Source organism: Cynocephalus volans, chromosome 6, assembly GCF_027409185.1.
Source record: "Cynocephalus volans isolate mCynVol1 chromosome 6, mCynVol1.pri, whole genome shotgun sequence".
Classification (NCBI taxonomy): domain Eukaryota; kingdom Metazoa; phylum Chordata; class Mammalia; order Dermoptera; family Cynocephalidae; genus Cynocephalus; species Cynocephalus volans.
Window position 1 is genome coordinate 62,610,490 of NC_084465.1, and position 16,482 is coordinate 62,626,971.

The following is a 16,482-nucleotide window of genomic DNA, read 5'->3' on the forward strand; positions in this document are numbered from 1 at the left end:
AGAAAAGGACTAGTACAACTGGAAAAGTGGAAAGTAACACTTAGTAATATGTAAATTTTTGGAAAAATTCTATTCCGAGAATAAGGCAGTAGAAGTGTAGTCCTGATTTCACCAGACAGAATAAGAAAGATGTGGGCTATATCTATCTCCTACATTCCTATCAATTAGCGCTGTAATTTGGGTAAGTATCTACTTCATTTTCCTCACTGAAGTACCAGGCTGGAATAGACAATATCTAAAGCTCCCTTAGTTCTACTATGTGTGTGATTTCTTAACATAAAATTTCTTAGAGAGACATAATCGTGTTTCTTTAAGAAAGAGTAAATTTTAAAAAGAGATGCTGATCATTGTCAAAGGTGGGCGATGGATCAATGGGTTTATTATACTCTTTCCTTTTGTGAATAAAAATTTTCAGAGACAGAGACAGAGAGGTGCTGTAGAGAATGGTTTTAATAACAAGGAAATGCTTTCAGAAGTAGATGGAACTTGATTACTACCTCCCCCCTAAAAGGCATGATATGTTAGTTTATTTTAAGGAGTTACATCAATGCAAAAGGTGATAGAAACAATAGGTTGTAGTAGGAAGAAGAAATAGAGAAGCTGGAAAACTAAGTCTCCTTGGGTCATTTCAGTTGAAATGCTTTGTCATTTTGTAATGAATGCTACATAAAATGTACTTATAGTCAAATTTAATGAATACACATGACAGAAATAAGTGGTTCATGAATTCACCATCATTTTGGAATATACATTATTGCTCTTTAAAGTCATTAGTTTGGAAAATTAGATTCGATTGCTATTTGCAATTTGCTAGCATGCCCTGACTGGGCAAAGAAGGAAGTGACCTGGATAAGGGCCCCTTTTCAGAGCAAAATTTACAAATACAATGTGGTTGATCCATAAAATATGTAATACACATGAAACTATCAGCAATCAAGTATAACATTTTGACTGTGGAAGTACCAATGGAATAACGCAAGGTTTGAGCTGTAACAGCAGAGCTCAATACATATTCTAAACTCACTTTCTTCACAGCTTGGTTTCTTCTAGAGATTAGTGCAGTTATTTATCTAAATGAATGTTTATTGAGAAACCGTTCTTCTCTAGAGCTGTACACATAGTCACTTGGGGATCTTAAAAGTACATGACCACTGTACACTGCCACTCACAACTGTATAGAGCTCTTTTCCCCTTGGGCCAGGACTGGACATTAAATCTCACGTGAAAGGACAGATTTCTTGCTGAAAACCACAATAAACTGATGGTCTTTCCTTTAGTAAAAATTTTAGAATTGTAAAAGGGACCTTTTCACTCCCAAATTTACTCTGAAAATTCACTGTCAACAGCCAAGCTTTTGAAAATATTATCTGTACTTGTTCTATTTCCTCACCCAACCCTTACTCCTCAACCCACTGCATCCTGCTTCCACCTCAACTACAACACATAGATTGCTCTTTCAAGTCACCAGTGACTTTCTTGTCATTAACCTACTTTTTAGTCTTTTTCTTACTTGATCTTGATGCAACAATTGATACTGTCGAGTACTCTCTTCTTTAGCAAATGTTCTTTATCTTTGGCTGTTATGATACCACCTTCATCTGCTTTTCTTTCTCTGCTTCTCAGCAATTTAAATTAAATAATGTTGTTGTAGATTTCTTTGTAGGTCCCTCTTCTTCTACCATTGGCATTTGTCAAGGTTTTGAACTAGGCTCTCGTCTCTGTTCATTCCATATATTTGTTCTGGGTGATAGCACCTCTTCTAAATCCTCAGTCACCGTCTATAAACTGATTTCCAAAACTTCATCTCTATGTCAGATCCATCTTGTGAGCTTCAGGGCAATATATCAAACTTTCCATTGGATATTTAACATCAGTGATTCTCATACACCTCAAAATTAGCATGGTGAAGATGTAAAACCTTATCTCAATCCCCGTGCAACCAAACTTCTGCTTCTTTAGTATTCCACATTTTGGGAAGTGGCACCTCTAACCTGCCAGGTGTTTCATCCTTGAGTCCTTCTCCACACACTCTTCTTTCAATCAAATACCAAGATATCTGATATATCTCTTGATTCTGTCCACCGCTTTTTATTCCTATGGTTATTATAAGATTCTGTTTTTGTGCAGACTCCCATCATCTCTTTCCTTGATTGCTTTAATGGCCTCCTAACTGGTCTATCCATCCAACGTAACTACCTAGTTTCCTTCCTACCTCCTCTCCCCAATTCAAAGTGGTCCTTCTATAATGTGTATCTAATCATGATATTTCTCTGATTAGAATGAAACTATGTCCCATTTCTCTTGGGATAAAGTCATGATACGTAGTAACTTTAAGTGACTGTATCATCTGTCCTCGTGCCTAAATATCCAGCCTCATTTCTCATGATTCCCCTTTCTACTTAGGTACTGCCTTATTGAATTTCATTTAGTTCCTCCAACACAGTATGGCTCTTCTTGCCTTTAGGTTTTAGAACATCACCCTGCTAATATATATATATGTATATATTATATATATATCCTCCACCAGGAACACTTCCCTCCTACTGCTTGTTTTTATTTGGCTCACTTCTATCTAACTTTCAGAGATTCCTGTATCTTTCTTCCCTCAGAGGCATTCCTTGATTTTTAAAAGTAGGTAGAGTTAGGAAACCATTGCAACTTGAATATTGATAATAATAATAACAACTACTATAATTGTTTAATTTTCTTTTATGTGTCTGGGTGGAGGAAGAAAAAGACTGCATACTGTCTGGGGTAGAAATTATGCTTAGTTTACTCATGATTGCACTGCACACCTCCTCCCGTGCCTTACAAAGTGCCTGACATAGTTTTTCAGTTTATACTTGCTGAATAACTAAATGCAGAGAAAGAATAAAATTTAATGTCTGTCATGTTCTCCCGGTATCAGCTGAGAGAAGCAGTAGTCAAGCCACTGCAATATAGCACCAAAGGGCACCTTTTCACCCTTCACCTACATTTTCATTGCAAATGGAATAGATGATATACCAGTGAATTTGGGGAGGGCCATACGGAGTCTTTTATGTGCTTGTGTCTTCCATAGTCCCTAATGCATGGCTGTGCATATAGTAGGCGATCAATAAATAACTTTTGAATTAATCTTTGAATGACTTATTTGACTAAGTAAGGGAAGGAATTGAGTTCAATAAGCACACTGATTTTATTTTTGGCTCCACCGAATGCAGATATGTGATTAAGGGGAGATGTGGTGGTAAATACCAGACTCAGAATAATCTTTGGGGCAATTTCTCCTTTAGCTAAATTTATTTTAACTTATTAAACAGTTTTCATTCAGTTTTCTTTCCTAGAAGTTGCTTACTTATCTCAGAAAATACATATTAGTACCTAGCCATTTTAACAAAGAATGATATTTAATACGAATATATGATCTGTACCTCATCCAATGGTATTAATAATGGAAATATTAAACAAAAATAGTTCCAATCTGATGCATATATGTATATATATATTATATATATTATTTAAAAAATTCATGAAAAAATACAATTCATGGAAAGAAAAAAATTCAAAAAAATTTTTTGAAAGAAAAAAGTTCAAAATATTCATGGAAAGATTCATATTATCTTTTAATTCTATTTTTCCATGAACTTTTTGAAGTATCCTTGTGTGTGTGTGTGTGTGTACATATATATCATATCTCAGTAACTGAAAGCATGATTTTTCCCTTCAAATTCAGTCCTTTGTGTATGTTTCCTACCTCAAGAATTGTACCATCTTGTTTGAAAAACTAGAAACCTAATATATTTGACACCTTTCCCTCATAAACTATGTTTATTTACCTCTTGATTATCTCTCAAATTGGTATCCTTATGTCCTTTTCCATCGTCACTAATCTAGTGCAAGCTATTATCATCTCCTGCCGGAAGAGTTGTAACAACTTGCTAAGGAAACCGTCTGTACTCGGTGTTTATGCCTTGGTGAGAATCTTCAGTGGCGTCCCAACAACCTTAAAGAAAAAAACACCTCATTCCTCATTCTTTCTTTTGACTCCATGGTGGTACCAAACTTGTGATTTAGGTGTCATAATCTAATATACAGATTTCTGGCACTTCCATTTCCTATCCATCTTTGCACTAAAATGGATAGAACCAGGATGAATTTTTGTGTGTGTGTGTGCTTTTTTTTTTTCCCAGAAAACTGTTGGTATTGCCCACAGGTGCTCTCCAAATAGGGCAGGTTCATCAGACATTAGGCTCCCAAATTTTACTAATAGTCAGAACAAGAACCTTGAATTCTACCGTCTGCCCACGTTGTTGTGGATGATGACATACTTTTTCCTTTCAGAAAAAATTTTGGCTCACAGTTGAGGAGCTTCATGGGCGTCTTTGTGATGCTCATGGATTCTACAATGTAGATGAGCAGGGGCCCAGAAAAGACATATGTGTGTTTAAAGACACATAGTGAGTGAGTAACAAGAGATGGCACATAACAAAAGTCATTCATCTCACCTCAACAGTCTTTCTATTTTATGGTTATGATTTTGTCTGGAACAGAATATGTGCTCAAGAAATGTCACTGCATAGGATAAAAAGTGAAAAGTAAAAGAATTAAAATATTTCAAAGTATGTAGTTTTTATCTACTATACAATAAACCTTATGGTAGATTAGTTATTACCATTTTTGCTTTCAAAAAGCAAAGCACAGTACAAACTAGGAAAACAGAGGAGGAAGGGGGGACTTGAGTGAGATCCCTAAGGAGGTCACCATGCTAGAGTGCATTTTAATAAAATGTGAAAGTTTCAACACTCAGAAATTTCTTCTTCCATAAATCAGGTTTTACATTTAATATAATGTTTTTAAAATAGTGATTTAAAAAAACAGATTAATATGTTAAAAACATCAGAAGTGTGAACAATGTAATTTAAATGGAATCAAATTTACTTTTACAGCAACCTAAGCAAAGATGGATAATAGGTAAATATTAGTCTTATGAAGCACACATCTTAAGGAACAGACAAGCATAACTAGTGAAACAAAGGTTTGAAGAACAATGAAAAAGCTGTTTAATATCGAATAAAGATTGTATCCCTTACTAATAGCTTGCTCAGATGCTCCAACAGGAAAGAGTATTTTTAATCTAATAAATTGGAAATGAACTCTTGTACTTGGCTCAGTGAGTAGTAATGTATAAATACAAAAATTTGACTGAATCACTTCCAGAATGTATTCTCAGTATCTTTCCAAATTAGAGTTGAGGTCATTATTACTTGGGTAAAACTGGAGATTTTACATAAGGTGAAACCATTAAATTTTGACTTTTGCTGTTTAAAGATCTTCATGAACAATGGCCCAAATCCAATCAATCATATAAGAACATTTTAATATATCGAGATTGCAAACAATTTGGATAAAAGTAAAATTATCTTACGGAAAAATTGATGCAGATATTTTAAACAATTTATTTTTTTAAGGAGGTACTGAAGATACAAATACCAAAAATAATTCCATGGTAATTGCTGATGAGTTGCTGGTGGGAACATGAGTGTGCAAACAAACCACAGCAGTATGACAGGAGAATTGCTAGAATGTGGGTGGATACCATGTACAATGAGAACAGAAAAAGAGTTCTTCAGTTTGCCAGTCCTCACAGAGGAAATAAAGTTCGATTAATAAGCAGAATTTTGCTAAAAGGAGTAAGGATGTTAAAATCAAAGAGCATGGAAATATTGGGAAACTATTAGAGAAAAAAGTATGAGAGAAGAGAAGGAAATGAGAGTAAATCACAAGGTGAGGCTGGTAGCTATGTAAGCCAGGATAGGGGAATCAAGGTTTTGCAGATCATGACAGAGTTTTGCTTTTTGACTTGAAAGTAGAAATAAATGGCATCGAATAATTTTGATCAAGGGAATAACTTTTATTGAGTGCTTACTGTATGAAGGGATCTTTACACCATTATGTCATTTAATACTCAACAAATCTTAAAATGTAGATGCTGTCATGCTCATTCTGCAGACGGAGAATCGGAAGTGCAGAAAGGCAAAGAAACAAATTACAGTTGTATGAAGTTGCAGAATCTGATTTTAATTTAGCAGTTTGACAGCGGAGGTGCGTCTCTTAAACCTTACGCTACACAACTATTATCTTTTGTAGAAATACAATAGACTTGGAAGAGAGAGAGAGTGAGAAGAGGAGATTTGAGTGAGGGAGATCCCTTAAGAAGGGCACAGAAATAAGGCCAAGCATTAGAAATACTTACTGTGGAAATTGGGCGGGGCTTGGATTGGTTGGCTGCCAGTATTCTAGCCACTCCGTTCTTCCTTTTATACTTCAAACACACCAAGCTTGCTCCTACCACAGGGCCTTTACACTTGCTGTTTTCTCTTCTAGAATATTCTGACCTTTACCATCCCATCTTAACACTGTTGGTACCTTCTCTCATTCAGCTCTCAGTTTTGAGATTACTTCCTTCACAAAGCCTTTCCTGACCACCAAATGTAAACTGGACCCATTATTTACTGTCAATGTTGTGATTTTTGTTTTCACAGTACATAAAACTGTCTGAAATCATCTTCTCCATTTGCTTGTTCTCTGTTTCCTCTTCGAGAGTACTTGCTCATTGGAAACATAGGCCTTGTTTTTTTTTGTTGTTGTTTCTTTTTTTTTAATCATTGTATCTTCAGGGCATAATCAGTTGTGAGAACACTGTTGTACAACAAATATTTGTTAAATGAATAAAGATAAAAGCATGTATTTGAAGTTGCTAGCTCTCAGGTGAGAGTTGAAGTCATAGCACGGAATGGATTGGATTACATGGGCATACAATTAGAGTGGGCAGGAAAAGAGAAGAATGCCTTCACAACACTTATTCTCTTCATACTCTCTTTGGGGAGAGAAGGTGATGCTTTTGACTGAAAATTACAGGTGAACCAATTCTGTAAATACATTCAGTTAAAAATGGATTCCATTTTGTTTTAACTTTATAGCTAGTTATTATTAAAGCAAATGTAGTTGGTCTAAATTATAAGGAAAATCTCTTTTACCTTTCTCCCTTTATGGGAACACACTAGCAAAAGTATTTTAATGACTCTAGAACCCAGCCATTTAAAAAAATTCACACAAAACAAATAGTCAAAATAAAATGTATTGAAGTTGGTCTTTCAAAAAAATGAGAAAACAATGAAAATAAGGATTACTTCTTTATATATATAACAACCCAACATTAGGCCAGCTAATATAAATTTTCACTTAGATATTAAACAACTGTTCACAACAGAATTAAAAATTATAAAATAATGAGAAAAAATGAGTTGACAGGAATAAATTGCTTGAAGTTATTTATTTGTAGGGGAATCAAAATTTGTATCATTCATGTGATGAAGTGAAATAGGGACTGCTGTTATCAGTGCTTACTTTTACTGTTGGCAAAATACCTTAATGTCTTTAGTTTTCAGAATTTTTATCTGCAGAACAAAAGGAGTAAAGCAGAAATATGAAAGGTACCTTTGGGGTTCTCTCTGCATTCTCTTAAAAATCTATGCGCTATATTTATTATATAAATCCTATCAGCAGGTAATCTGGAAAATTGAGTAATTGACCACAAGAGGGAGAACTCTAGTTCTATATTAAATCATTTAATACAATATGAAATAATCTGAAAGTACTTTGCTATGTGAAGCTGGTTACAGGCTGCCCGACTTCCATTTACTTGTGGAAATTGGGGAGATTCTACTGCAAGAGATAGGTTTAACTTAATTGAAATGTGGTTTTGTGTTGCTAAAGTTATGATAAAATCACTGGATGTCAAAATCTATCTCTATTAAGCAATAATGCCTCATGAAAGCTCAAGATGCTGCTTTTATTAAAATGAAGATAGTAGGATTTTAGAATTAACCCTGGGAGGGTTTTTCCTTTCAAATAATATTATCTCAGTTATTTTTTAAGAAATCTATAATCTTCCTGGAAGTCCTTGCTCAGTTCTGAAACAAGCATACAATCATCAACAGGGTAGTCTATTGTAAAAAATACCGATATCAAAACAAAAGAATTAGAATGATGCTGGCTGCACCATTTGATCTTATATGTTCTTTGAATATATATGAGTATATGTTATATGTTCATTGCTATTTGAACATTGAATATGTTCACAGTGTTAAATATTCATTTTTCTGCTTGGGTTAAAAAAAATTCTGTACTCTGGCTTTATTTAAAGTTTTATTGTAAGAAAACTATAACTCTTATTGAGTGGAGAATTACCTTATGAGTCTTGCTAAGGTTTAATGATTCACATATTTAAAATTTGTCAAACTGAATTATATTTGTCAGGTGTGAATATAAGATGTGTGCATTTTATCAAATATATGCAAACATACACAGCTAAATGAGTCCCCTTTAAAGACATTACATTAGTGAGCTACACAGGTATATCATTAATGCAGCTCTTATTGAAAACAATTTGTGCTTCCCCTTAGAGGTGGTGTCACACTCTTTTTAATATGCTCAGTGACAGCAGATCTTTCTTTAAGAGTGGGTGCAATATTTAAAAAGAAACATTTCTATGAATGAAGATTGAATATTAAAGTTACTAATCCAGTTGGAATATATATTATTTGGGGATCAAAAAGTAGATGTAACTAAAATATTTGCATTAGTTAATTTCTGTTATTTATAATGGAATTCCTGAAACTGGGTGATTACAAAGAAATGAAACTTATTTCTTACAGTTTTGGAGGCTGGGAAGTCCATTGTCCAGCGGGCACATCTAATGAGGGCCTTCCTGGTGATGACTCTCTACAGAGATGCAGGTGTCACAGGGAAAGAATGGCATGAGTAATAGCTCTCTCACGTGCTCCTATGAAGCCACCAGTCCACACCCAAGTTAACTCATTATTCCATGAATGGAATAATCTATCCATGAGGACAGAGTCCTCATGTCAAATCACCTCTCAAAGGCCCCACCTTTCAAATATCATAATTGGATTTCCCACCCTCTTAACACTGTTACAGTGGAGATCAAGTTTCCAATACATGAACTTTTGAGAAACACATTTGACTCCTCATAGCAATATTTAAGCTTCCTTTGTGATGGAGTTTGGACGTGTTGTCCCCTCCAAAACTCATGTGGAAATTTGATCCCCAATGTGGCAGTGTTGGAAACTGATTGAGTCATGGGGGCAGATCCCTCATGAATGGATTAATGCTCTCCCTGGGGGAGGGGGGATTAATAGGTGAGTTCTCGCTCTATTAGTTCCAGCAGAGCTTGTTGTTTAAAGAGACCCTGGCACCTCCTCTCTCTCTCTCTCTCTCTTGCTTCCTCTCTCTCTCTCTTGCTTCCTCTCGCCATGTGATCTGCTTGTACCTGCTGCTGGTTGCCTGCCACTTTCTGCCATGAGTAGAAGCAGCCTGAGGCCCGTGCCAGATGCAGCTGTCCCAGAATCGTAAGCCAAATAAACCTCTCTTCTTTATAAATTACCCAGTCTCAGGTATTTCTGTTATAGCAACACAAAACGGACTAAAACACTTTGATTTATAAACCTCTTTCATTCATCTGCCGTCAAAGAGTCACAAAATGTTTTCAGCGACGGTGTTGTCTCTGAGATAAGTATAAATCTTCTTGAGGTGACTACTATGAAGGATAACTTTGATTTGAATAAGTCCATTTTAGTATGTTTTCTAAAGTGAATAACTAAATAACAATTTATTTATAGTCATTTTGTGTTTATTTTCTAGTTATTTTTATAGTTAAAGCTTCATTAATTTTTTAAATTTAAGATTACAGTATACTATGTCAGCAATGTTATCATTTAGATGTGTTCTATAACTTGCTCCAAAAATGTTTCAGATTGTTAATGATTTTTTTCTTAGCGAATTAGTATTTCTCACACCAGAAAGTATTATAGACCCATAAAAGATCTATGGTAGGCAGTGTGTTGGATACACATTTTATTGCTGCTTGTATATCCAGTGACTAGCAGGGTGATTGACCCACTAGTGAATACCTACTAGTAGAATGCAAATAAATATTAGGTATATAAATGAATAAATAAGAAATGATATAAAATATTTTATATACAGATATATCGTTGTTTTGGACAGCTGTATAATCAGCCACCCAAAACCTAGTGGCCTAAATCAACAATAGTCATTTACTTTGTTCACTTATCTGTAACTTGGGGAAATTTCAGTGTGAAAAGCTCATATCTACTTCACAGTGTCAGCTGGCTGGCTTGCAATTCAGGTTAACTGAAAGGCTAGAGTCTGGAATCACCTAAAGTCTCTCAATCACATGTCTAGTGGGTGATACTGGCGATTGGCTGGGACCTCAGCTGGGGCTGTCATCTGGAAACTGCTTGGATTGCTCACAGCATAGTGTTTGGGTTCCACGAGCAGCATTCAAGTGAGCAAGGCAAAGTGCATGGCACTTTTATGACCTAGCCTTGGAGGTCACATAGAATCATTTATGTTGTACTCTATTTGTTGAGGCAGTCACAAAAGGTCTGCCTGATTTCAAGGGGATGGATTTAGGAGCCACCATGCGATGGGAGAAATGTCAAGGTAACATTGTAAGAAGAGCATATGGAATTGGATAAATTGTGGTGGCTGTTTTTGGAAAAAGCAGTGTGCCATAATTTCATATATATATAATATGATTTTTATGCATACACTGTACTTCTATTCACTAGCTAACTTTAGAAAATACTGTTTCTGAACAAAATTCACTCTGCTAAAGAGATTTTATCTAATTCAATGAACATTTATTATTCATTTTTTTCCTTCCTGTCTCTGCTCATTCTGTTAAGTATGCTGGTCTGCCCTCCCATACGACTTTTCACATCCATTTGAAGTCTGAACCCAGTATTATTTCTTCAATAAGTGTTTTTTCTCTTCCTTTTCTGCTTGGAAAAAAACCCTACTCTCACCTCTACTTATTTTGTCACTAAGCATTTACTGTTGATGGGTGCCTGTGTCTTCATCACAGTTCAAAGAGTAAATAGCACATTGCTGGCTAATATTAGATGTTTAATATTTTCTAAATTTATACAAATTTTTAAAATTACATACTGTTTCTTAACTAGAAGAATTATTTAATCTAAAACATATTATTTCTGTTTCTAAATTGAAATGAATAGAACTTCAAGTTCAGCGCAAAGTGAAAAGTACCACTCTGTATTTAAATACATATTACAATATTTGAAAATAGGAATGGTTTCCTGAAATTTAATTATGATATGCAACAATGATGCCAATTTATCTGCATATGAAAAATTTGAGGTGCACTCTGAGATTGCTTTTTTCCCCCAAGACTAAAAGCCAAATAAATCTAAAATGATATCAGTATTCCTTCATGAAATCCTGTCTGTTTCATAAGATATTAAGGTAATTTTGGATAAATATCATTGTGGTAGTCAAAAATGTTAATGTCATCTAATTCTTTAAACAAACTAGAAAATTTTAAATAATGCAAATAATGCATTCTTCCTGGATAAAGGGAGAGATGAACTTAAAATAGGTCACACAGAAATTGTATGTAATTAATTGATTTATAGGAGGTGAACTGAGAAAGTAACCAATTTATTCATATTACATAAGATCTAGAAACATGGGCTGGCTGGTTAGCTCAATCAGTAGAGCATGGTGCTGATAACACAACAGTCAAGGGTTCAGATCCCCATACTGGCCAGCTGCCCCCAAAATAAAAATACATAGAAACAAGTTTTAAAAGTGGGCAGTAATATTATCTTCTGTGTGCTCTGTCATATCCCTAGCACCTTCTGTGTGCTCTGTTATATCCCTAGCATCTGCCATATAGGTGGTGCTCAATAAAAGATGTTTTCTGGATGAATACAATGCTGACTGATAATATATTTTCTGGTCATTTCAAAAAGCTGTAGTGTTCCTTAGCTTTATAATGGTCTCGCTATTCTCTATTATATAGGCTAGAATATGAGAGCTTTGGAACTATTTTCAAAGGTTAGGCTTTGTTTTCTGGGTTCAAGAATTATACAGCAATTACTCCCTCATTTGTGCTCTCAAAGCCTTTCCTACGTACAATTATAATAATCATATTATATTATATTACATCATTTCATACCATATATTATATCATAATTACTTTTATACATACTTGCCTCTAACCTTAGGTTGCAAGCAACTTAAGGGTGGGTTCCCCCCCCGCCCTAGGTTTTGTAGCCCTAGAACACAAGACTTCTGTATGGTAGTGACTGCTCATTAACTGTTGAGAGTATGAATGAGAATCTGAATTCAGTGTTAGTCTTTTTCATTCACACTTTTCTTTAAAAAATTAACTCATTCCATGAAAATTATGTTAACATTTGAGAAAGTATAAACTTATTAAACCCATTCACCTGTTAAAATAATGTAACTTAATATTAGAACAAATAGATACATTTTAAAATTTAATTCAACATATTCTGTAAAGATTAGTATACAGAATGCTCCTTGACTTACTATGGGTTTACATTCCAATAAACTCATCATAAGTCAAAAATGCATTTAAACCCATTAAGTCTAAAAATCATAAGTCAAAAATATTGTAAGTTGAAAATGCATTTATTACCCCAATAAATCCGCCATAGATTCAAAAAATTGTAAGTCAAACTATCATAAGTTGGGGACTGTTTGTATTAGCTTTGTGTATATTACAGAGATCTGTAAAGAGAAGAGTAACTTTAGAAATACTTTCCTTTTATTTAAGTAGCATAAATTCCTTAAGAGATACGACCACATCATCTCTCTCAACCCTAGAAACGAGAAGGAGCAGGCCATACCACCTCAGAATCCAAAATGATATGTATGGGTTTGTTATACATGCTCATGAATGTTGCTGGGTCCAGGAATTCTTCAGATTTGCACAAGTACTTTACAATTTGTTCTGAGAGAAGCAGGTCAGGTGCAACTTGGTGCAAGTTATCACCTGGTCCTTTAGTGCCCACTTTAACAGTCTTAAAAAGGTGGAGTGCCAGTTTATGAGTTTGGGTGAGAAATTCTGTGATGACCTCTTCTAGGGGCTCTGACTGTGTCACATCATCAAGATACATAACCGGCACTTTTATTACAGAAACATGCCATTGCATGAAGAGCCTCGTTGGGATGTTATGGGCTATGACTATAATTTTCATTTCTTGGATCAAAAAGTCTGTTTCATCCTCTTCATGGCCAAGATAATCTGAAAGAATTTGATAAAGAGTACCATTGGAGGACTCAAGGATATGCAGAATGGAAGTGGGATATATGAGCAATAGTCCTGTCACTGCTTCTCCTAGGTGATGTTTCAAAATTGACTGGAACATTTGTTCATAGTAATCGGTGATTTCTTTTTTTTCCATGTTTGCTCGTATCTTGGCCACTAGAAACATCCTATGGAGGAGGAATTTCTTTAGCTGTAGTCTTAGTTTCTCTTCCTGAAAATGCAAGTAATTGCCACGTGGAACTTGTGGCATTAGAAAAGGTTCCATTGGAAAAGGCCTTTTGCTGGACCTCTGGGTATGGCCTATGAGGGACATGACGAGTCTTTATTCATCTAGATGTCTCCAGTTTTTAGCTTATCACAATATTTACCTTATCAAGATACCTCTTTAGTGATAAACTCTTATTTGTATTTCTTCTGAAAAAAAAAAGAGTAAATTGCAGTTTATCAAATGCTACTGAATAGCAAAATCCCTTCCCAATGTTATCAATAAAGAATAGCTTTGAAATGAAAGAGAACATTAGAACAAGACTCAAATTATGGAGATTTTTTTTAAAAGTTCACAGTGAAATAACTAACAATCGTATCCTAGGAAAAAGCTCTCCAAGGGTAATGTGATGATGATTACAGATTGTCTTTTATTTGTCCAAAAATTTCTTAAATGGTATTTTTATGGCAACTTTTTCATAAATTTAACATGTCTATAATTTTTAAAAAAAACCTGGGGCTCTGTAATTCCTGATTATCTTGTTTAACCTTTACTCAGGACACTAAAAGTTAATAGTGTTGCTTAGATAATAACAGTACATTTTTCAAGCAACAAGTTTGAATTCTCTGTTTTTTTTTTCTCCAATCAACAACTCTCAGAAATAGCTCTTTTACCTTTTTTTTACTGCAAAGTTTAAATAAAAATATTCCTCTACTTTTAACTTAACAATTCTTACAGATTTTTTTTTTCCAGGTCAGCTTAACATTTCTTCTTTCTTCAAGTGCTTCTTTCATTTACCTGTCCTTGAGGTCCGGCTTGTCCGCCATCATGCTTCCAACTGCCATCCTCTGGTACTCTCAGCTGGCCTGTGTCCTGACTTCCCACAGGGCGCGTTGGTGAGTCAGAATGTCAGTGGCAGTTAAAGGGCCAGTGCACACTTGCAACTCCCATTTCTTAATTTAATGAGGGTATCCCAACAAACACCTCACCATCACTGCAGAGGAAGTGAATGCTGCTTTTTCTGAATGGATTATTTTTAGCCAAGTACATTTTTCAGTCATAAAGATGGTAGACCTGGACATTTTTACTTTTTTTTTTTTTTTTGATAAATAAAAGGTATTGTTGTAGAGCTCTTTGGCTATACTTACACACTAATTAAAGACTACGAATGCACATATTTGAATCTGTGTAATGGCAAATCTGTCATAAGAAAGTTCTATGATAGGATTTGGTTTACTTAATTTAATGTAAATTTAAGTTAATTTTTAGAATAAAGCAATTAATATCATCTCTTAAAATTGCATTCATGTGAGTGCTAAAAAATAATTTTAAAGCAACAAGTTTAGAAAAAACTCTTAATCAATTTAAAAACAATTTTTTTTTACTTTTTTTTTTTTTTGGCAGCTAGCTGATATAGCCATCTGAATCCTTGACCTTGGTGTTACAAGGGTGCTGTGCTCGAATCAACTGAGCTAACCAGTCAACCCTTAATCAACTTTTAAAAATTCAACTTTAGTGTACTTTTCTGCTTTCCTAAGGATTGTGTTATCCAAACTAATGATCTGGTTCTAATAATACACAGTGATAAAGTGGAGGGTGACAGCTGATTTAACAATTCTTTAATTATATGATAAATAAAAATTGACTGTAATTCCTCACCGTGATTCACATCATCATTTCCTGAAACAATCTTTTCCAAAGTATTAACCTAAGCGCCAAACCTTGTCCAGTTAGCTCAGCACCGTCTAAGTTTTTCTTTTGTAAGGGCAGGTGGGTGGTCCTTGGTGCTGCTCTTGCCCCTAGGTTGCATGATGATGTTGTTGATTGGTCATGGAGCTTTCCTCCTGAGCTCAGACAGGTAACGGGTACACTTCTCAATCTAAGGCTCAAGGCAGACACAACTTGTTGATTGGGGATGACAAAGAAGAAAAACTGAGTTCTCATTCCAGAATTTTCTTTGCATGCTAAAATCATATCCAGTCATTATTTATAACTCTTTTCTCCTTGGGATGTAACTCTGTCTGTTCAAATTTAAAATGCCAGTATTTTGACTATTATTTTCCTTATTAAGCATATTTCCCTTCATGAATACCCTACTTGTGTCTGGATTAACATTTTCTTCTCTCAGCTCCTAGGCCCAAATCTTGAACTTATCTTTTCATGTTCCCTAAAAGCTACCCCCAACTCTATCCTGTTACTAAGTCTTTTCATTCACTTTGAAATGCATTACGGGTTCCTGATTTCCACTACCTCCTTCATAGTCCTAGATCTTTATTTGGATTATAATAAAAGCCTTCTACCCTCAGTATTTCTCTAGATTTCCCCACCTCACAAATTCACCTAAGAGTATGAAACTTTAAACCCTTCTGATATATCTACTTCATAAAGCTAAAAATATATTGATTTTACAAAGTTCTCCCTGCTTACTTTCCCTCCATAGAATACCAGGAGAGGGAGTTTCTGCCTTCCCTAGGTCCAGAGTGGTTTCTGGCATTTATTTCCTATCCTAACGATGGTTTAGACCAGATAGAATATGTTTCATGCAACGGCATGGTTTGTTACCTAACACTGATACTGATCAAAGTCAGTAGGAAATTTTACAGAGCATGCTACCAAGGGGTCCCTTTTGAGAGTGGAAACTCAAATTGAACTGTTATACATAGGTACAATTCTTCCCCTTCATGAGACTATTTTACCTACAGTACAATATCTTCCCAAACTCAGCCAATGAATATCCCTCAAAATAAGGCTAACTACAGTCTGTTCTGCCTCAAATTTCTGATGACTACATTTATGTATTTTTTTTTCTGATTATAATAATATTTCCCAAAAGAAGTGATCAATTCCCAGAGCAAATGAGAGTGGATGATGTGCAGGAGAGTTTTGAACAAGATTTTCAACTCACTTCGTCACATTCCCACTATCTTCTTGGGTTCCTTAACTCTTGGGATAAATAATAAAAACTGTTTCATAGTTCTGCTTGTTTTCTCTCCTGGCTTTGCTCTCTGTTCTCAAGGTCTAGCTAACCTAGGATGCTTTTCCCAAATTACTTTTTTAAGATCTCTATTTCCACTGGCATTACAGTCTTGCC

General features: G+C 34.9%; 2 protein-coding genes across 2 annotated transcripts in view; one reads left to right on the forward strand and one right to left on the reverse strand.

The window, feature by feature from the left end:
* ZNF804B (zinc finger protein 804B) overlaps positions 1-16,482 on the forward strand; it is a 553,895-nt gene that overhangs the window by 22,467 nt on the left and 514,946 nt on the right. The gene's annotated exons all lie outside the window — the stretch shown is intronic.
* TEX47 (testis expressed 47) lies at positions 12,738-13,499 on the reverse strand. Its single transcript, XM_063098805.1, has one exon. It carries the CDS (start codon positions 13,497-13,499, stop codon positions 12,738-12,740), a length of 762 nt encoding a protein of 253 aa, XP_062954875.1.